The sequence below is a fragment of the Lepisma saccharinum genome, chromosome 18 (assembly GCF_977018435.1).
Source record: "Lepisma saccharinum chromosome 18, izLepSacc3.1, whole genome shotgun sequence".
Taxonomy (NCBI): domain Eukaryota; kingdom Metazoa; phylum Arthropoda; class Insecta; order Zygentoma; family Lepismatidae; genus Lepisma; species Lepisma saccharinum.
The window spans coordinates 33,371,519-33,394,414 of record NC_139246.1 but is presented as its reverse complement, the minus strand read 5'-3'; the positions used below and the strand labels follow the sequence as shown (position 1 = coordinate 33,394,414).

At 36.3% G+C, this 22,896-nt stretch overlaps 1 protein-coding gene across 2 annotated transcripts in view; it reads right to left on the bottom strand.

Annotated features, from left to right (window-relative positions):
- Window positions 1-1,591: 1,591 nt before the first annotated feature.
- LOC146002497 (endoglucanase E-4-like) overlaps window positions 1,592-22,896 on the bottom strand; it is a 108,477-nt gene continuing 87,172 nt past the window's right edge. For both annotated transcript variants that reach the window (XM_083140379.1, XM_083140378.1), the window contains exons 5-9: window positions 21,247-21,424; window positions 14,393-14,555; window positions 11,702-11,866; window positions 9,528-9,667; window positions 1,592-6,268 (exon numbers count right to left, since the gene is read on the bottom strand). In XM_083140379.1, coding sequence (XP_082996505.1) covers window positions 6,037-6,268; window positions 9,528-9,667; window positions 11,702-11,866; window positions 14,393-14,555; window positions 21,247-21,424 — 878 coding nt within the window. In that variant the 3' untranslated portion in view covers window positions 1,592-6,036. The remainder of the gene's footprint in view (window positions 6,269-9,527; window positions 9,668-11,701; window positions 11,867-14,392; window positions 14,556-21,246; window positions 21,425-22,896) is intronic.

The window sequence follows — 22,896 nt, the reverse complement described above, 5'->3', positions numbered from 1 at the left end:
TAATGTATGGTTCCTCAAAATCCAAAATGCGTTTACAAGGTAACAAAGAAAATAAAAACATAGGAAGCTTTACTTTTCAGCACGCCCTCGTATATATACTTTATTGCAGATCTATTTCAGGATTGTAATGTTGTTCATTGACATTCCAAATTACAGTTCGCAGAATTTTAACACAAAATGTTAAAAATAAATGAAATTAGGCATACCATATTTAATACAAAATATTGAATTTGTCACGAGTTTTGTATCTCTTAAACCAATTAAATCTCAAACTCAAAATTTTTACTGAAGTTACTTATCATGGAGTACTGTATTGTGTACAAATTTCAGATTTTTAAACAACTGCCCACCAGAGATATTTAACCCTGAACTTGGAATTTTTTAACCAAAAAGTACATGTTTATGACCCTGTAGAAAAAGAAATATTAATGTCTCAAGCTTCAAATAATTTCGACATACTCTATTAGTACACAGGTACTTGCACAAAAAAATTCAAGTGTCAAACAAACTGGCTTCCCCCCCCCCCCCCAAATGTCCAAAATGTCATTTTGAGCGATTAAAATACACAATTTTGACCTTAAAATTTATTATGAAGGAATAATATTTAGAAAATTACACAGAAATATAATTATAGCCTATAATGTGCTTAACATCACAGATTTTGTCTCATTGTCGTAGGACTTACCAGAGCTGAGATAAAAAGGTTACCGCTGATGCTTACGAATGGAGAAAATGACGCACGCCATGGCAAAAGAATGCCCGCCATCTTCAAATCGGTTATAGGTAAAATAGTGCTTCTGAACTGTCAACATATGAGGCTCACACCACACAAAAAATAAACTTTTTAAAAAATGGTCAAGCAACCAGGTTGTATGACTTCATATGGATTGACCCTATAACAAACGCCGATGAAACTTTATGTGTACTCAATGTATGTGTGCTAATTTTGGGACTTTGTAACAAATTTTTAAAACACTGATATCAGCGGTCGACATGGGATTGGATGTCTCGCAGATGACTGTCGTCTCTGAATAATTTCAGCATGCTAATTTCAAAAATGAAATCCATTTTTACCCATAACGTCTAGTTTTTTTTATAGAAAACAGCAATATATTAACTGCCTTAATTTCACAATAATATGTGTAGTTCTACCATTTCCCCAACAGATGGCTCTGCTTAGATGGTAGTAAAATATTGGTTTTCTACAATACAAATCCTCCAATTTTTTGCATATAGAATAGTAAGCATTTAACCCACCTTCAACCTTCACGTAACATATTGGCATGGAAATTGTATAGACTTTGATTACGTAGTTTTATATTTCGAAATCCGTCATAAAAGTTTCCTTCGCAAAATAGGAATGTCAATGTTATAACATGACGTTTTGATTGAACTTAGTGACGTGCAGAAAATCCTGACCTAGGGAAAAATTCTGACGTGATGGGAAGAAAGTTGTGTAATTTCCGTGATCAGCATTCAAAATACTTCCAGAATCATCTATTGATTTGAAAACAATACTTTTTTTACAAAATGCAGGGCCGTGTATATGAAATCGTACAGAAAGAAGACAAAACTTGATATTTTTTTTACATATTATCTTTAATTTCAAACATACCATATGTACAAAAACACTCATAAATCATGCATTCCATGAATTCTCAACTCTTTTAGTAATTATTATCAGGAAATAACATTTCTTTCAGAAAAAGCATTATGCATTATTTAACAATTTACAAACATTAGCATATTGACGTACAGATATGGTTTAGTTTATGGCACAAAGAACCAAGGGAGTTATTAAAAATGACTTAGGAAAAATAATTGAAATTCATAATAAAACAAAAGTTAAAATCGATGTAATATTTAATCTAATTACTTAATTCTTGTACGTTTTCTGAGGAGTGTTACAAAAATAAATCTATTTTTCCATTGTATTTTTAGTTTTTGACATTATTATTCGTTTCGTGTTGTTACATTAACGTAACATCTTCAAATTACTAATTTGAAAGGAAAAGAATGGAATCCTTTGAATTGTGATGATATTAGAAAATGTTAGATTACATGGGCAGAGAGAGTAACAAAGGTGTTTTAAGGCCTGCAGATATAGTTGAAGCCCTGATTCGAACGCCACTTTACTACAAAGAAAGTTTCGAAAAATCAGTTTCTCTCTGACTCACAACGATATGTCAAGTCCACGTGGAAGTATATCCTCCCCTCAAACCCTCCCCACCAATAGCGTCCGTCTTAGGAACTGACCGTACTTGTCACGTCCACGTGTAGTAAATAAAATGTTGCCAATTCAGTTTCTTTAGAGGTTTCATAGTGAGAGGTTGCGGTCATCTCTGCTAGGTTGTGCTATTGCGTTGTGCTTTTTCACTTTTTTTTTACAATGTGGAGACCTTGGGAGCGTGACGTCATCGCAGTTCGTATCGGATGTCTAAGCACTGCAGGTGAAAGCGACAACCGCGCTTCTCAGAAAAGCAGGTGCTAGCTCGAAACCACATACGCGTTGGGTCTGCTTCCTCTCGAGCTATGTCAAAGATACCGAACTGGCGTTCAAATCAGGACTTCAACTATAGCAAGAGAAGCCCAAGCCAATACATAATCACATACCATATCATTAAGCATGATCGAAGAGTCAACTTGGTATATCAGACAAATAGCTAAACGAACTATACATCGTGGAAGCTACAGAGAAGTAAACAGCTTAGCAGAATACAGAAACAAATGAATAATGGAACAAAGCAACAAGAACGAATCACCGTGCGTAAATACGAATGCAAGTAGAAAGAGGAGAAGATAGGAAGTGACGAGAATAACTTGGAAAAAGTATAGTTCTTTTAAATTTATAATAGTGTAAATCCTATTTACACTATTATACAAGATGTTCATAAAGTCCCGGTACCAATACCAGTAACATTTACTACGACATGCTTGAACAGTATCTTCTTCCCCAGTTGGAGGAATTCCAGCCAACCATATTTCTTCAACAAGATGGGGCACCCCCTCATTGGTTCAAGGATGTTCGAGGTCTTCTTGATAGGCATTTCCCTGGCAAGTGGATAGGCTGTGAGGGACCTATTCCTTGGCCAACGCGCTCTCCTGATATCACACCCTTGGATTTCTTCTTCTGGGAGTATGTCAAATATTATATTTACCGCACTCCTGTTCCAGATGTAGCTACTCTTCGAAGAGGAATAACGGATCGTATCCTAACGGTTACTGGTGATACGCTGGGGCGTGTATGGGCAGAAGTGGATTACCGACTTGATGTTCTCAGAGCAACTAGAGGGGCGCACATTGAGGTGTATGGCATATCAACATGGAGAGTTGTAGCTCATTTTGCAATCAACAGCATTGTTCTATTGCATGTAGTTTCCGAGCTACGTTTTCTTGTAATGGTACCGGGACTATATGAACACCCTGTATAGTGTAAATAATATTTAATAATCCAACAAAATTCGTTCGTTAATTCGTATCTTGTACGGATATTGTGTATAATTAAACGTCTTAGTCATTTGAGACTACACTACTATCAGCTAATTTCAAGGCAACAAAGTGAAATATTATTTACATGTGCCTGTTTATAATTTAAGTATTGTTCTCTATTGCGAACGACTACGTTTCAGAGAAACATTATGCTATGATATCAAATTAATAACATTTTTTAGTTCATTACAAAAATCTAATACCAACATACATACTGTTTATGGCAAGATACTTGGTTTACAAACTTGTAACTCAAAACATGTTAATGCAGCAATAGTGCCGAAATGTTACACAGAAAGAAAATTCACAAAATAATATAGCAAAAGTTTTAAATTATTACAAATGTCAGTTCATTTTCCTCAAAGATTTGATAACATTTCATGACCATACCAGATTGAACAATGACAGACATAGTATTACGTTTTGATCTCAAAATGTTGCAAACGAGAAAAACTTTAGTTTCAACTTTACAACCACTAAAAGAGCATTTATTATAGTGATTATGCACTGATATTACTGCGAGATCAGAGTAGCTAGATCATTATTATTTTGCTTGTTTCTTAAAGAATGAAATCACTATGTACAACACAACATTACAAATCATTGTGTAACTATTACACAATATATCAATCTATACATTTACACAAAAACAGAGCATTATTTACAAATCTCAGTGTTGTAAATCTTTTAATTTCTCACACAAGCAAGAAAAATAACTCGGAAGAATTACAGCTAAACGTTTTGGTATGATTTTGTGAATAAATAACCCAATCGAATTGCAAGTAAAGAAATATATTGTAAATAGAAGAAGAGTTAGAAAACTAGCAAGCGAATCTACCAACAGTGTACAGCGTGAGCAAGAGGGTTAGCGATAGGTGCTGGGTTGAGATGACGGCTTATTTGTTGATTGGAAGCTTCTGCAGTTTTCCCAAGCTGGAAATACAGAATAGCCAGAGATGGTACGAAAATAATTCTACACTGTTGCTGGTGAAAAATAGGAACTGTGTTAAGTCTTAAAGAAATTTAAAGATGTTGAATTTACACCAGGTTTTAAAACTTCATCGATATTGTTATACATCGAGCAACTACTTTATTTAATATATTTTAATTAATACATTAACATATAAAAACATTTATGGTCGGAACTTTACATGGCTACAGAGCCATAGATTTGGAGCTTCGGAAAAGGGGACAAGGAGGGCCACAACCCCAAATTAATCTATAAATATGTTCTAATGTTTAAGTAGAGGGAGCTATGTATAATACCGATGTATTACACCACGCTAATTGAAATTTAACTACGCATATGATTGGAGCTAGCCTAGAAGTAATTAACGTTAAGCCTAAAATAAATTGAGTAAAATTACTTTAAAATTTTGCCATCATATGCTAAAACTCAATTAATACACTATTGAATCACCACAGTGTTACCACAGTATTTTGTAACAAGATAGAAAATATTTACATCCCAATATAAGTAACAAAGTTTTCGTGAATATCGTTAAGGTTTATCTTTTACTATTTATATATGTGTGTGTTTAAATTACATTAAAAATATTATGCACAATTTTGCGTAACAATAATAATAATTTACTTACTGCTCGAACATTTCTTTAACAAAAGAACTATTTAAATGTGATTGCTTGTTGTTAAAAAGAGAAGTTTTAAGACATAAATATATTAGAAATCTACACATTATAAGTGGGATTGTTAGAGAAAGTTGAACTGTAATAAATGTTCAGTCAAATGGAGCAAGTATCTCTAATAAATAATTAATCCCCCCACTGCTATTGCTGATAGTTAAATTCTAATAATTAAAATTATATTTAAATTATTAATTACGTAGCTAAGTAGTACTTTTTTGTACATTTGCAACAAACGTAAAAAAATAAAGCAGCTATAAGAATGGATCACAAAGCAACATTAGGATTAAAAAGCTATTTAAGTGAGAAAGACTGAACAACGTGTTGAAATTCTTTGATAAAAATAGGAAGTTACATAGTAATATATAAAATGTATACATACATGTATGAGGCATTCACAATTAGCAACGTAGCCAGAATGTTTGCAGCATGGGGCCCCATTAGATAAGAAGTTATTATACTCAAAAGGTAAAATTAGGTACATATTTGGTAAGAAACTACGGTTGTCAAGGTCCCCAGTTCAAAACGAAATTTACCTTAAAACGATTCGCCCAAATTTTACATGACACTAGCACATCACAGGGTATGGAATGTAAACACGTTTAACACCATTTTGATTTGAAAACAGGATTTATAGTTCCGGACAGACATAAAGAAACTCTTATCTTATCTTGTGTGAGGAAAGGTCCGAGCTTCTTTATATATGTCCTGAACTTTATACAAATATCTAATGTTTCTACTAAAATGCTATCATCAAGTGGACTAGCTATTCAGAGAGTAATGATAGGTGGGATAAAAGCTCAAGAAAGTAGCTATATCTGTTACCAGCACAGAAGGTTTGAAATGTACAATATTATTGTAGTCTATGAAATACATGAAGGTTTGATTAGGCTAATAACTAATCCTAATGCTTCTTGTTGGCCTGAAGTTGGACGTATCGAAGACCTGCTACTGCCGATTGGAATCCTGCGTTGTAGTCAAGAGTCACCTCACTGTAAACGTATTCCTCTCTCTCGTCCTCGTAGTAATCATTCTCGTCTGGCCCGCTGACTAGGGCCCCGTAGAGGACCTGGGGGTTGGGGGCCTTTCTGCTGAATGCCTCCCACCCACACGGATCAGGGCGGTCTGGGCAAGAACTGAAAAGAAAGGGCCACAAAATTAGGATTATTTCATAGCATTCAGTGCTCGAATTATAATTTCAGAATGTTCCTTCATTATCGACCACAATAGGGCTGAAGAGGAGGCAGGGTCTCAACGACCTTTGGGCCAAGGAGGTATTTAGAGGGGTGTACAGGTGGTCCGGACCCCCTCCCCGAAAGATTTATCAAGTACTAAAATTAAATAATGAAAATATACTCGGTTAGAATTTGTTGTAGTCCTCTGAACTTATTGGAAGAAAAGGATTATATTGGGATCATAGGGTTTTGAGGGGCACGATGGACGTACTTAGAGGGTCTGGAACCCCCTTCATCCGAAATACGTATTAAGTATGAAAATTAAATAATGAAAATATACTCGTTTATCATTTGTTGCATCATTTCCTCTGAACTTCTTGGAAGACAAGGATTATATTGAGATTATAGGGGTTTGAAGGACACGAAGGACGTATTTAGGGGAGTCCAGGGGTTTGAAGGACACGAAGGACGTATTTAGGGGAGTCCAGGGGTCCGGACCCCCCGAAAGACTTACCAAGTACTAAAATTGAGTAATGAAAATATTAGAATTTATTGGATAATCGATGGTTATTAATTTATTCTGAACTTTCTAGAAGGCAAGGATTATATTGGGATCATACGGCTTTGAATGACATTACAAAGAAGATTTATGTACACTATTACTAAAACTAACGTGCATAAAATTTTAATCAGAAACTTACTTTTCTCCAACTACATTTAACATAATTTTTGTTATTCGATAAGTACTCAATTATTCATCTATTTGACATTAATTTCATTGCCAGGTCACTTGTTCTTATGTAAAATATGCTGATCGTAACTATAGGTTAGCTACGTAATGAATATGCGCTGTTATTTCTCTATTCTTATACAGTCTTTTTACTTAATCGTGTAATAATAATATAATATTAATTTATGTATTGTATTTTTATTATTATATATTATTATTATTATTATTATTATTATTATTGAGACTCTTGGTTCGGACCCCCAACCCCGAAACATATTTCTAGATACATGCCTGCCTTGGGCACATGATTTCTCTTAAGAAATTAGGGCAGTATACATATTTTGTTTCATTTTCTTATTCACTTCCTTTTCCTGTTTCATATCTTCCCAAACAGAATTCGAAGTGCATCAGATCTCTGATTTTCTGACTTGGTGCATTTCTACCTCACACGAAGCAGCAGCTGATAAAAATACGCTGCTTTTCTCACTGTATTTTGATGCGCCAAACGTTCATTTTTAGCAGTTTTATGTCAAAAAACAATTATGCATATTTGTGTGAGTTAAGACAATCTTCGTTCTCTGTGCGTGAGTGTATTCCTGCTTCCATTTTTCTTTAAATTTCGCCTTCTAGTCATATTGCTCTCTTTATTCGTCTGTCTTTTTCTTTCTTTCTTCCTCTTCTCTCTTTCTGTCTATACTCTGTCACGGGAAACTCTGGAGCGCGCGAACGAAAGCAAGTCTGTGCGCAAGTAGTGAATCAAGAGAGTTCGACCAATGAACACTTGCACGGGAACGGGTTTGCATGTGGGGGTGTAAAGCGGCTGCACCAGATCGTAGCAGCGTGTACTGCTTCACTCCACCCACTCGCTTTCTCCCCTTCACTACCTCTATGCGTGACCTTGCTCGAGACATTCGCGGGATAGAGTATATCTCTTTCCCTCTGTCGCTCATCCCTCCATACTCCTCTCTCACACACTCTCTGTCCTTTCATTTCTCTTCTTCTTCTCTACCCGACTCCCCCCCCCCTCTCTCTCTCTCTCTCTCCCCTCGTTACAAACATAGGTGAACTCTGGTGTGCAGAGCGTACTACAAAGAGTGCTATGTTCATTTCACTAATAAGTTCCTTGGGGGGGGGAGGAGAGAGAGAGAGAGAAGAAGAAGAGAAGGAGAAGAAGAGAAAAGAGAGAGAGAGAGAGAGAGGAAGAAAAGACTCTCTCTCTCTCTCTCTCTCTCTCTCTCTCTCTCTCTCTCGAAAGAAGAGAGAGAGAAAGGAAAGGAGGAAACGAGAGAAGCTCTCTCTCTCTCTCTCTCTCTCCGCTATTTATTTATTTATTTATTGAGACTTTTACACAGTGACTTAACTTGTTATTATTATTTATTGCTTGCAGTAAAGTTCCTCTCATACTTGCATTTATGAATTTGCATCTCTTGTATACTCTGTCCCTGTTATGTTGCTTCGCAGTACACGCTGCTACACACAATCCCCTTCCCTCTCACATGTTCATTGGTGGAGCCGTCTCGCGTCACTACTTGCGCAGAGACTTGCTTTCGTTCGGGACAGAGCATAACTATACGGACCAGATATTAAATAGGTAATGTTACTACTTTTATAAATGTATAAGTAAAAGGTAGTAATAAAATAAAAACAAAATACAGTAAAAACTCGTTAATCCGGACACCGATTAGCCAGACTTCGCTTAATCCGGACAGGCAAAAGGTAAAAAAGGTGAATGCAAGGTTTTAAATACGGCTAGAAGTCAAGAATCGCATTCGTTATATTGCTCCACAGTATTGCTTTACATACTGTAGGTATAGTATATTTAGACCTATGCCCTTTAAATACACCATAAGAAATGTGTTCTGTTAAACGGAGTTTTACATCACTTTCTACTGCTCTCTTAGGTTATTTAAGTTAATCTGGACTTTCGTTAAACAGGTCAACTTATCCCCCCTATCAGTCCGGATTAACCAGGTGTTACTGTACAATCGAGTGTTGTTTCTACACAGAGGCTAACGGAGACTGGATTACATTTTGGACATGTCTATGGTTACAGAAATTGAGGAACAGATTACCGAGTTGTAATATGCAATACAATAAACTTATGGCCGCCCGATGGCGTGATGGTGGCGTCGTAATCATGGGTCCCTCGTTCGATACCCGGTGGAGGCACATAGAGTTCAGATTCAGCATTAAACCGTAGTTCCAATCTCGACTAGTCTGTCTATGCATAATGTGGACTCAAACTACAATAAACTTGCTTCCATAAATTAGTTTGTCATTGTTGTTTTTATTATTGTTGACATCAAAACTGGGGTGCTGAAAGGAGGTGCTGACCTAAATACAGCGAGAGTTCGTGCTACACTCCCTTTGAACAGCCCTGACGTCAAGACATGACATTTGAATGTGCATTTGGACCCTCTCAGATATTTTTTTTTGCAGGTGCCCAGATGGGCTACACAGTAAATTTTAAACAAAACACCATTCTCTTACCTAGCTGCGTGGTGGGGCTGTGATGGGGAATTCTCTCCAAATCCAACGACGAAACTCCTACCAGAATCTCCAAGCATGTAGTGAATCTGTTGCTTCGCAAAATTCCTGTATTTGGTCGACGAAATTCCCATATCTGCTGCCTGCAAACAAATAGATTACGTTAATAATACACTGTGCCTACGCGTTAATACAAGTCACACACAACCACAAACGTGTCAATTGACACATATATGGTGATTGATTGATTGAGTTGGTGTTTTAAGTCCACTTTATGCACAGTAAGGCTAATAGTGGGATCCGAACCACTATGTGCCTCCACTGGGTATCGAACCCTAGATCCCTTGATTAAAAGGCGAAGACGCTACCACTGCTCCATCGGGGAGGCCCTTAATACATCATTAGACACAGCGAAATGTGTAATTTTGTTATCTTTATCTGATCTTCAAAGTTGATTAATTTTTAATGCATTACACGGAACACCAGCTGATGAAAGTGCCTTTTTATGCATTTCTGCGTGTATTTTGACACCCTAAAAATTGCATTTCCAGTTTATGCACGTTAGTGTGTTATAGGAGTCAACATATAAGTGTCAGTTGGCACGTTATGGGTTCTGTGTGTGCATAAAAGGTTTCTCTTCTCGAATCCAGGGATCCCTTACTCTTCCTCTATATAAAATGTTATAAAACGGTAACTTCAACATTATTTATTCCGATACTATAGAAGTAATTCACAGGCATCAATCTACAGGGTGGCTCAACAAGTCACTTAACACCCTCGGTACAAGGCCACTGCAGCGCGCAACGTGGAAATGGTGATGACCAATCGTTGCCAGGCCAAGGGGGAACCACATTGACGCCACCCGCATGGTCAGCGGCCATCTTGATGTCCGCCATCTTGCATTCAACTTCAGAATTTCAAATGGGAAGTGGGTGATATGATATTTGAAATCAGGCTAGAATTTCACGAGAAATGAAATGGTGACGGCTTTTTATATGTATCTTTAACCAGTAAAAAGTTATGACTGAATTCTTGTACCAATTTGCTCCTTTTCGAGGTGTTAGAAAAATGCCTTAAAATTTGTTTAGTGCATCGGTAATGCATCGAGATCAAAGTGACAATCCGCTCAAGAACATATTGGTTGCTAATGATTAGAGCCCGTATTGAGACCCCAAATGGCTATTTAGTTCGTGTGAAGAGATTCGGGTACAGCACTTAAAGAATGCTATTCGTAGATGGTTGTAAATTTTTAACTTCTTACTTTCTTAGATAATGAAACTATATACGTATGTTAACAGCTTGCTTAACTTTTAGTTGGTTAATATTGTATACAGTGCTTAGCAGCACGGCCTTACACAAGGAGAGGATTTAATGCGTCCAAAACCCTCTGATTGGTTTAATACACACTTTTCATTAATTAATTAATTTTCATTAATGGAATAATTCGAAAATATAACATTTCATTTAGAGATGGTCCACAGAGAAGCACGTAGCCAGGATGGGCTCTGGGGATTGAAGCCTTCCCCCGAAATTCTACAAATATTTAATTTAAATATTGTATACTTCCTTAGCAGGAAACATCTTGTATAATAAGTTGTAACATACTGAGAAATCCATCTGCAGGGCTTCTACTTTCCCCCACTTTCTCGCCTTTAGATGGCGGCTGCTGATAACAGATGACCCCTCCCCCCAGAGTTATTCTTCATGTAGGCTGTAATATATTTTTATTTTATTCATGTCTTCATCAAAATTCATTGTGTACAAATAAACTGTAAAATGGAAATAACTCGTATAAGTTTTCGAAAAAATCTGCAGAGATACTAAACTATTTTCATGAAAACTAGATAATGAAAATTTAAATATGAATAATGAAAAACATTGTGATTGTTAATACAATACAATACAATACAGTAATTAGTGGACGTAGATATGTATAGAGATCTATTTAGTTAGAAATGTTAATTCGAAACTGTTTGAAGACAATAATAATGTAATTACTAACCAGTTTACCATTTGTGAATAATCCATAATCAATAGTTATTATTAATATTACTGATATTTACATTTTACTATTTTTAGACGATTGAAAGTTGAACCCCCCTCACATTATTTCCAGATAAATACATTCGTGTAAGCAACCACCAATCAGAGCCCAGCTAATAATCTAATCGACTTACCTCCAAGCAAACGAATGCCACATTAGCTGCATGGCACAGGGTCCCATACTTGTCAATATATATGAGGCCCTTTGGCGTTTTCTTCTGATAGTCCACAGAGAAATCGCAGAATGCCTTAGCGGCTTCCACGTACTCGCTTTGTCCCGTCAGCTGAGCAAGGAGAACCTGCAGAAACATAAAACAACTGAATGAATAATCAATTTTTAAAAATTACTATTTGTTTCGATTCATTATTCATATGTTTTTCCTTGCAAAACAAGGTCAAGTCAGATTACTTTTGGAACATCCCTAGCTGACCAGTTAGCAAGTCTACCAACAGCGTAGAGCGTGACGAAGACGGTTAGCGATTGGTGCTCGGTTGATATGACGTCAGCGGCTCACTTGGTGATTGGAAGCTTCTGGAGTTGTGACTCGCTTCCAAGCTCCAAATGCATAATACAACCACTTATAATACATATAATACATCCGAAATGAACACTGTTGAAATGTCCTCTCGTCACGTGCATGAAAAGCAACAATATTGCAGCTGCCAGTGACCCTATACCCACAAAGGGCAGCTAAAAAGTTTTCGGCCCGATCCCCTTCCCACAATGCTGTGCACCTTTGCCATTATCACTGGAATGAGTGATATTTCAGATTGTTACATACAAATTTGTAGGAAGATAACACTATTGTTTCATTTATTTTAATGAATGTGGAAAGATAATCTGTTTCTGCAGGGCAATGACCCTCACACAAGACGATCAGTGCATATACCATCCATCCACCGTACTCAATAGATCTTTTACCGTTTCACTATTACCTATTTCTTAAAATTAACAGACAGAGAAAGGACAGACATTTAACAAGGATTCAGAGAGGCTAGGTGCAACAGAGCAGGTTTTCGCAGATCTGACAAAAGAAGGGTTAAATGTGGAATAGCAGGAAAGCTTTATGGTGCGTTATCATTTCCTCCTTGGTCAGCAGTGAAATTTTCAGCCGCACACACTCACACACACAAGTGCACCTCGCTTCTATTTCCTTTTCTTGTGTATTGCTTCGAACTTTTCATCTTCCTTTCTGAGTCTTAATATCTTTCTTCGCGTTTTCTTCCTTTGTTTCTTTTCCTTCTTCTGTTTTTTCTACTCTTTTATTTTTCATTTAGGTACTTCTCTCATTCACTCTCTCCCTCAATTTTCTATTTATGTTTCTACTTTCCTTATTCCTTTTACTCTGTTTTTGTGTGCCTCTGCAAGATTTACTTATCTCTCTTCCTTTCTCTGTCTCTTTCTGATTCTCTATTCGTTCTTCTTGCCGGCCTCCGTGACGGTGTTAGCACAGCGCGTGTTCTTTGCGAGTGTCCCTTCATCAATTTCATCATCTCTCATCCCCATCTTCGCGATTAGCCAAATGTTGCAGAGAAGCGAACTGAAATAAACAAAATCGACCAATCTGTTCTTTCTTGCATCTCCCTACACGTAAACATGACGTCAATACATTCCAGTTAGTTTCTGATAATTGCCTTTCTGTGGCAACACATGTGTATGTGCATATACATATAAGAAAGAAATAAAACTCTGAGTTGGTGAAAGAAGAGTAAGAATGTCGAATAGAAATATGTATCATACATGGTTGGAAAGGGTATGAATCAAGGATTCCAGAAATGTAGGATTTATGGTGAGGAAATAATTGGAAGTGGAAAAAAAGTAATATTAAGTTTGAAGAACATCCATTATAAATGAAACATAATGAGCCTAATTTGCGTGCAGATGTAAGGCTAGATGCCTAATTTGTTATTTTAGGCTTGTTGGGTTTAGTTATCTTACAAATAATACATTTAGAGTGTATTTATGCTAAGAGAAACAAACCTAACAGACCTAACCTAACAACGTAGGCATTCCTCGAGTGACGTCACATTTCAAGGGTGTTCTTATTTTGTGCGATAAGGGAGACAAGTGAAGTCAGGGTCTCCCTTATCGCACAACGCTAGAACAACTTTGAACAATAAAACCACATATTTGCCAAACAAATTGAAGTAAAACAATTTAAAATAACGAAAATAATTTACAGCTACTAAAAGATAGAAAATTCAATATCCAAAAATAAAACGAAAATCATAAATACGGATGAAGAAACGAAATATAGAAAGTTGAATCCTAGTGGAAATTGGCAAACAATCCATGTTAAAAACCTAAGTTCGACCTGGCGATACTGTGTGTTTGGATCATGGATTTCGATAAAGGAAAGCTCCCATGGTAAGTAATGTAAGAAAGTTTATATTATTTCACAGAACAGGAACTTCTAAATGAAAAATGCACAGTGCCAAATCAATGCAGGAATTAAGTACTAAGAGTGAACATATTTTTCTTTTACGCCGAAAAGGTAAAACACAAGGCTCGATTGTGCAGCCTAGCCGAAAGAAGAGCAATACTGTAAATGGTTAAGAAAAGTAAAAAAAAAAATGCCTGGTGCACTGGTTAAGAAGGAACTGCTAAGAGAATGGTTAACAGGAAGAGGATCAGGGGACGAAGAAGACATAAGATGATAGATTATATTAAATCAAGTGGATCTTGCGCTCACATGAAGCGTAAGGCACAAGTTTGGAGAGCCTAGAGGTTGCTTGCAGTGAACAACTTGAAACAATGAACAAACAGAGAAACTAAAACAAATATTAGGCAGTGTACATGACGTCTATTACTAAACTGAACCTACTTGGACTCCAGCCACCTTCTTGTTGTAAAAGAACTCGTTGGGTCTCTCCTTCAGCCTAAACTTCATATAGTTGTGTTCCGCTTCGTCCAAATAGTGAGACTCGTTCGTGGCCTTGTAGAGCCAAGCGGCCGCCCAGGTTAGCTCATCGCCATAATCTGTTGACCTATTGGACAGAAACACAAAATAATCAATTTTCGTTTCGCAACGTAAATATTCGATAGGAGCAATGTGCGTAACTACATAGTTTTTACTTGTGATTAAAAACAACATAACAGAAGACAAGCGTGAGGCGTTTGTTAAAGCACCAAGTATATGAACGAGTTATAATGATTTATGAGTTTCAGATGGGTACAAAGCAGCGTGGATATATATTTAAATCGATTTTTTAAAAACAAAAACACGCTTAAAATTGCTTGTTTGGGTGTTGGGCACCAAACATCAAGATATATGTTTTTTATACAAAGGCTTTTTTCTAGTAAACGGCCCTGTAAAATATTTGAACAATTTGATTAAAGCAAATTAAAAATTATATGTCAATTATAGTTTTCTGTTTCTGATACTGTATATGAACCTACTATGGAAATGTTTGTTGAGTGTGTTAATGAAACTATAATAATTTCAGTAACCTTAATTCCAGTGAAAATAAAACATTCTGGATGTAACTTTATAATTGTAACTTAAAATATTTTTTTAGTCTTTGTAGTTGAATTTTGGCAATCTTTTTATGATAGTTTGAAAAATATCAGCTGCATTGTTTATTTACAGTTTAATGCTAATGACACTATTTACAATTTCACATGATTAGTATTTTGTATATTTTTATACACAAAATGTTTGTATATTTGCTTATAAAAAACATTGAATTTTAAATCAAGAGAAATGTTAGTGCGTTTACAGTTTGCATATTACATTTCATTTCGTATGAGCTTCGCCCCATCAGTACATATTTTTTGTTTCCATTATTTCCTTTCTTAGAGCCTAATAAACACTCTTAAATGATTACGAGATTAATGTACTTTCACGAAAAGTGATTCTGATATCTACAAAATCCTTATGCACATTATTATATAAATTATTTATCTAAAGTGATTTAAATCAGTGATTTTTTGTTACAAGTCTCTGGCGTTTGGACTTACACCCATGGGCGTATTTAAGGGAGAGGGTTCAACGGGTCCAATCCCCTACTTTGGTTCAGTAAAATTACCAGATTACCTGTTCTATCCGCTATGCGCAGAGACTTGTTAGTAAAGAAATTCTTCAGACTTATTTTGTTCTCATTAATTGCATGCGTATAGAACGAGATACGGATGGGAAAGAAATTAATTCCACGCACGAGATGGGACTGCAAAGCAAATGCCTGCAATTTCTTGATAGTTTCGGAATTTCTCTGGCAAATACTCAGAAATCTCCTGACATTTCACAAATTCTATAATGCCACATGTAATTTGTACCCGAAGCAGCTGTTTGTGAACTTATAGCGCGAATGTTATATTTTCATTAGCAGTTCCCGGTATGGTTTGAACTTATAGCGCAAATATTATAATTTCATTAGAAGTTCATGAATGTTATAATTTCATTAGGAGTTCCCTGTATGAACTTATAGCGCGAATATTATAATTTCATTAGAAGTTCCCGAATGTTATAATTTCATTAGAAGTTCTCGGTATGGTTTGAACTTATAGCGCGAATATTATAATTTCATTAGAAGTTCCCGGTATGGTTTAAACTTACAGCGCGAATATTATAATTTCATTAGAAGTTCCCGAATGTTATAATGTTACCATTCAAGGTTTAAGTATTCCTCAGGTTCTAATTTTTTGATAATTTGAAATTTCCCAACAGTTTGATAATCCCGATAAACCATTTTCCAAACTCTAGATCGGAATGTGAAACTTGTTCCTATTGGAGATTGTAACTGCATCTGGGTTAGCTTCAGCTATTAGTTCTTCTACTCTCTCTGGGTTGAGTGGGTGTGGATTTAGAAAAAAAAAATAGTTGGTGAAGAATATGATGGTGCTGATAGAATGGGTGGTAGAAATATGGGGGTAAGAGAGATATATATAATTTCAGAGAAGTGTCCAAAAGCAATTTTTGCACATTGTTCAGCACATATTTTAACCCTGGCTATTGCCCATTTCTGTGGAATTTCTGCGATATTGACACGGTCAAATCAGTTATAATTTTTCCCCTCGAGTCTTCTCAAAGGAGGAGCCCCTGTGGTTAGCACATCGTGGGTCCCGGGTTCGAAACCCGGAATGGGCATGGGCGTTTGTGGGTGTCCATTCATCAATTTCATCATGTCATCACTCATCTCGATCTTCGGAAATTAGCCAAAAGTGGCACAAAAAGCGAAATAAAATAATGCAAAGCAATCAATCAATCTTCTCAAAGTAAATTTGTTGTAAAAAAAAGCAGTGCAAGATAGCTAGGGAAGTACTGTAACGATCTCAAGTTGTTTGACACAAGATGGACAGAAAAGTATCAATACTCAGTGACTTGTGAAATCGTATACACTAATAGCAGAAACTTTACTGTTGTCCATTTTTGGACCATTTTGTAGTAGAAATGAACCCATGTTTCTCTGAACACAGTCAACACATTGAAAAATTGCAACAACTTATTCCAATATGAAATGCCTATTCCTCATTCATTGGAACAATGTGTCAAAATGTTGAATGGCCTGGTTGATATTTTTACATTTTCAAATCTGAATGAAAAATGTGGCGAACAGTAATTGAAAAGACATGTCCAGGGTCTGCATTGTACAGTAGAAAATTGTTGGTGATCTTGGCTACACTGTCAGTTTTATCTTTAACACTCGAGAGAATGTTCTCGCAATTCAACGGGAGTTCCTCGACCAATGGACTCTGCACTGTTAAGTGTACATACAGACGAATATTAAAAAAAACACCGATGATCTTATTTTCAATTTTGTAGCAAGGAGGAAAATACTAATTCTAACATTGTAATTCCTTTTTAAAGTGAAGCTGGGATTAGCTTCTTCAAAAGCATTTTCTGCTTATTTGATGTAGAAAAGTTAGAAGTTCGTAGATAGACTTAATTTAATTAATATGTGACCTTTCATGTGGTGGCAGAATGGATTTTGATAGCCAGATCATACCTAGGGAACACTATACGTCCCGGATTTTCAGGGACAAATCCAGAATGGTATCATTTGTCCCGGTGTTTCTGAATAGTTTTTTCGGGATGCACAAATGTCCTGGAATCGGGTGGGAAAGAAGAAATGATTAAGACTCCTACTTTCCTCAACATTTTTTTATATTTAAATGAGTGGACGTAATTTTAAAATGCTCATTTTACAAAACAATCTAACTCTACATTAAACCATGCCCTCTCCATAACACAAGAGTTAACGTGATACAGACGGTACTGCAAACATATTTGACTTCACGATGGCGCCACCGTCTGCTAGAGGTGCTGAATTTCAGTTACGATCCTCTTCCATTGTATAGTAACCTGATTACTATAAAGAGTCAGTGCTTGGGTGCCTATCTGTTCAGTCCGCAGTTTCCAAATAAAGTTCCCACACAATATGGGATAAATGACAATTATGTTGTACATGCATACAACTTTATCGGGTACAGCCCACCCCCCACCCCCCCCCCACCCCGCCCCGCTCCCTAACAAGCTACCGGTCAGTAGTGTCCCGGATTTTCACTTATGATATATAGGAACCCTAATTGAACCAAAAGTTGACCCTCCCCTTTACGTGAGCTATATATACGCCCATGCTTACATCCAACATAATCCTCTGTGGAACTTGTGTCATGTGCTATCTTTTACTCCAACTCATCTCAAAAACCATTCATCCACATCTTCGCGATTAACGATATGTGCCAGAAAAGCGATGTAAAACAAATCGAAAACTAGATAAATGGCGAAAATGCTACATTTTATAGAAAAATTATGTTCACTAAAGGAGACCTCAAAATGTGTAAAATATTAAACGTATCTACGCTGTTTGAGATATCAAGCTGAGAATACTCACATTCGAGAACACAGTCGTTATTCAAGGCTATGACACAAATTTCTATTTCTATTCCTAACATCGCAATTCGCCGATATTTGTCACTTTTTTGGCTAGATACAAAGGAAACATTTGTAATTGCAAATATGCCCGGGAATTACTTACAAAAAATGTCATGACTACATAAATGCTGATGTAAAACAACACACAGAATAAAGCCTAAAAGTACACTAATTAGATACTGCTATTTCTAATTTGGAGCTAGTATCGTCAATATCAATGAAAAAATCTTTTTTTATAGTTTACTTGCCGGTCTAGATTTCATTTCGACAACAACGTATTATTTTATTATTTATTTTCCAGTTGTAATTATGTTGTCGTTTTACACCTAGCTTAATTTTAGTCCCTGCTATTCTTAAAAGTAAAGTATGCTCATTGTACTTCTAAGAATGCATTAATTTTCAATATTCTATCAAGATTTTATAATTTCAAGTACCTACGGTAATTTTATTTCGTATACATACTACATGTTTTAAGTATATGTAGCATATACTTACCTAATACATGCAGTATGTATGCATATAGGTCTATATACAGTATGAAGCAAGCAGTACAATGTGTAAATATGTATTGGAGCTCTGTTCAAATATGCACGAAGAAAATAGAAATTTGTGTCATAGCCTTGAATAACGACTGTGTTCTCGAATGTGAGTATTCTCAGCTTGATATATCAAACAGCGTAGATACGTTTAAGAATCAACAACATCTGGTTCTTAAATATAATTTGAAAATCAAACCAAATAAGTATCATTCAGCTTCCTCTTATAAAGTTGTACTACAGAATAAATTCACCGTAAACTTTCATTTTTTTCCTATATATTTTCTTTGCTCTGTAATTTCATAGGAATGGCCATTTTATTTTCATGATGATGACAACTTGGCAGCTCTAATGTTCATTATACCGTACAAATGAATGTGACCGTTTTTAAATTCATTAATGGGATGGCTATTGCACAGTTGATCTAATTAATGTAGCTTCAATGTTTCAGCTTTAAAAGACATAGTAATGGTGCACATAACTGCAAGTTAAGATACAGTATTCAGATCGTAAGCCGTATCTCACGTCTCAATGCTGTACTTCAGTGATTCAGTTTATTTATCGTCGCATTTCTGCCTCTTTTGCCTGAGGGCGACGATACAATGCTAGTCCAATATATCTAACATGAATGAGTTTATATCTATGTCTATTATTCTAAGCAGTTATCGAAGCTATGTATACTTATTGTAACCACAGAAGAGAGTTGACAACATAAATGCACCTTGCGGCTACTAAAATATAGTAGACAGTGGCGTAAATAACACCCCTGCAACCCCCGCAACGGCTTCGGGGGCGCAGTAAGACTGATAAATGAAGGAAGTTTTCGTCTCGGCGTTAAAATATATTTTCAACCCAACACATTGGATATTTGCGCCCCTACAACTGCAAACGCAAAATGACAATCACTAGAAAAGTAGAAAGTGAATGAGTCACCAGATTAGAAGAAAACCTTCATTAGCTGAATAGTTCAAGTCGCTGTTTATTGTGAACCGTGCTGTTGTTTGCCGATAGGTTTGCATGGTGTAAAAGCAAATCTAATGATTGGAAAGATTTAAGTAAAAAAATAATCAAGAACGCCAAATTCACATATGCATGCATGCATGACATATAGTGCGTGTAAGAATCATAAAAATGTAACAATGTTGCAACAAGGTCTGGATAAGTGGCGCGAAATCATTAAAACAATTTCAGATGTAATAATAATATTATCCACCTAAAATTTGGCTCTCAGGCGGACATCGAAAAGATATGACAAAAGTACAAGTGGTTCTGCGAACTTCATAGACTTGTGACAGAGGTATGACCCACTTCTTGAAACGCATGTAGCTACTTTCATACATAATATATAACTTCTTACAGTTTGTCTTTTGTCTTAACCTTTCGTGCCAGTTTTTACATATGTCATATGTATGTATTTTCGTATTTGTATATACCTAATACAAAAGGAAGGCGTGTATTAATATTTTAGAAGAGAAAGCTTTTGTTTTTAAACAGGTAGGAGCGCACAACTGAGAGTTGCGGCGGCGGGGGGGGGGGGGGGGCAGAGCGTGTTAGTTACGCTACTAATAGTAGAGTCCAGTTTTTTGTATATTAACAAGCAGACTGTTAAAATTTAATATTACAATATTGTAAACTTTACATTAGCTTATAACAGTGTAACACTACATTTAAAATGCAGTTTGAGGATAGATTAGTGTATAATCAAATGAAAACATGAAGATCTGCTTACTTGTAGACAACCTTTAAACTGTTTGCACAGTTACTACGAGGATCATCCAGAAAGAAAAGGACCGTTTTGTGTAAAACACAAACAACAAATGATGTGTGAAAAATTTATGGTAGAGAAACTATAATACACATCGTACTCTACTTTTGCACATTTTCGTTATACCCATTCAGCCACTTATCATAGCGTGATACCAGTATGTTGATACCATCATTGTACTCGGTTGCTGCCAATGTATTCAACCACGCAGCGACAGCATTATTTGTCGCTTGTGTTTACACCAAAACGTTCCTTTCTTTCTGGACGACCCTCGTATCTATGAATATGTTATTTCTTAATCTGAAAAAAAGTATTAGGAATTTGCTTTTCCATCTTTGATTAACCTAGGTTTGTAGCGGTACGATACTTTTGAGGCTAGAAGAAATATGTAAATATTGTACACAAGGCCTCAACACAATTATGATTAAATAACACTGTACACACACGCTGCATACATAAATATAACAATACGGAAATCATAATCACTAACATCCATATCTTACTCGTAGTATTGGGCGGCCCCCTTGATAGCCTCGTGGTAGAGTCCCTTGTACTGGCTGGCGAATCGGTACAGCTGTCTGGAGTGACGCAACAGTCTCGCTGAGTATTCTGGGTCAACCGATCTGAAGACAATGGAAGCAGCAGCCAATGCTGCTGATGTTTCGCCAGCAAGATCTGAACCTGGAACCACAAGATGTTCATAAAAAAACATAACCAGTTGTAACGAACTTGAGTGTTTAAGGTTTTATATTTGTAAAATATTAAGATTTTTAAATGTTTTGTTACTTCAAATAATGTTCAGAATATCAGAGACAACTATATTTAGATTGGTGAAGTTGTTGCTGGAATTCGTACATACGTTTTGAAATGCGTCATCATCTGTTAGTGTTGACGTCACTTTTCCTTCTCGGCAGAGGAAGTGAATGAACCCGCCTGAATGTTTTCACCTGACGACGGACTGGGTTGGTTTCATGTATTGGAATGCACGCAGAACGAATTCAAGGTGTCGAATAGATTATAAAAGATAATCTAACATTATTTAATTGACATCAAATTGCCCTACAACAATCTATAACGAACTCCATTTATACCAGACGAACCACCATCTGTTTTTACCCACATATCGACAATTTCAAAGATCTTATAAACCATACAGACTATTTACATAATAAGCGTCACACACACGACAGTTGGAAGACAGGCGAAGGTGAGGAATCTACAAGAACTTGGTGAGAATCCAAGTTTTCAGTTTTCGAGTTCCTTCTTGCCGATAAGTTGAAAGAAAGGAACTAATTATGTAATTTAACTTTCGCGATATGTTGGTGAATTGCACAACGTTAGTTCTGAATGCTCTTGTGCTTTACAGGTTAGTATATTGGAAATGTTATGAGAATTACTATCATCTTTTTCTGATCCTGAAACAACAGATTATCTAAGGTTTGTAAACTTACATATGTACATAAATGGATACTGCATGGGTGAACCTACAACAGTGTCTAATTTAAGATATTAGTGTTTTAAACCCAGCAAGTGTTTATGCACAGTAAGACTAATCGGGACTTGAACTACAGTTTAAGGTGGGATCCGAACCACTATGTACCTCCACCGGGTATTGAACCCGGGACCCCATGATTACAAGGCGACGACGCTACCACATTGCGCCATCGGGGAGGCCCAAGAATGTTAGAGTGTCATGTTCCCGACACAAGTAGCTGACTAACTTTGTGACGACTGGTGTCGAACTGGCGGACGTTGCACAAAACTTCCAAAGGCAACCCAACCTTACATACTATTCTCTGTCGGCTGTAAGAAAGTCACTGAAAACAAACCAATGTGTTCGTTGGCAAAACAAATACAGACACTAACACATAGGAAGAGAACTAATTTTCCAAAAGACCCGTGATTTGTATGCATTCGTTGGATTGAAAATACAAAGCTTTAGCATATTAGACAGGTAGTTACTGTAGCACACATGGCTTGCATATCTCAGTTTTCTAAGGACTCATGAAAAATAAAATAGTAACATTTCATTCAGAGAGAAACATGGAATTTATCTACAACATACGTATGTTGTGTAATTTACTTTACATTTCACACCGCTTCCGCGAGCTAGTGGTAGACTTCTGGTTTTGTCAAGGCATCTACAACGTTTG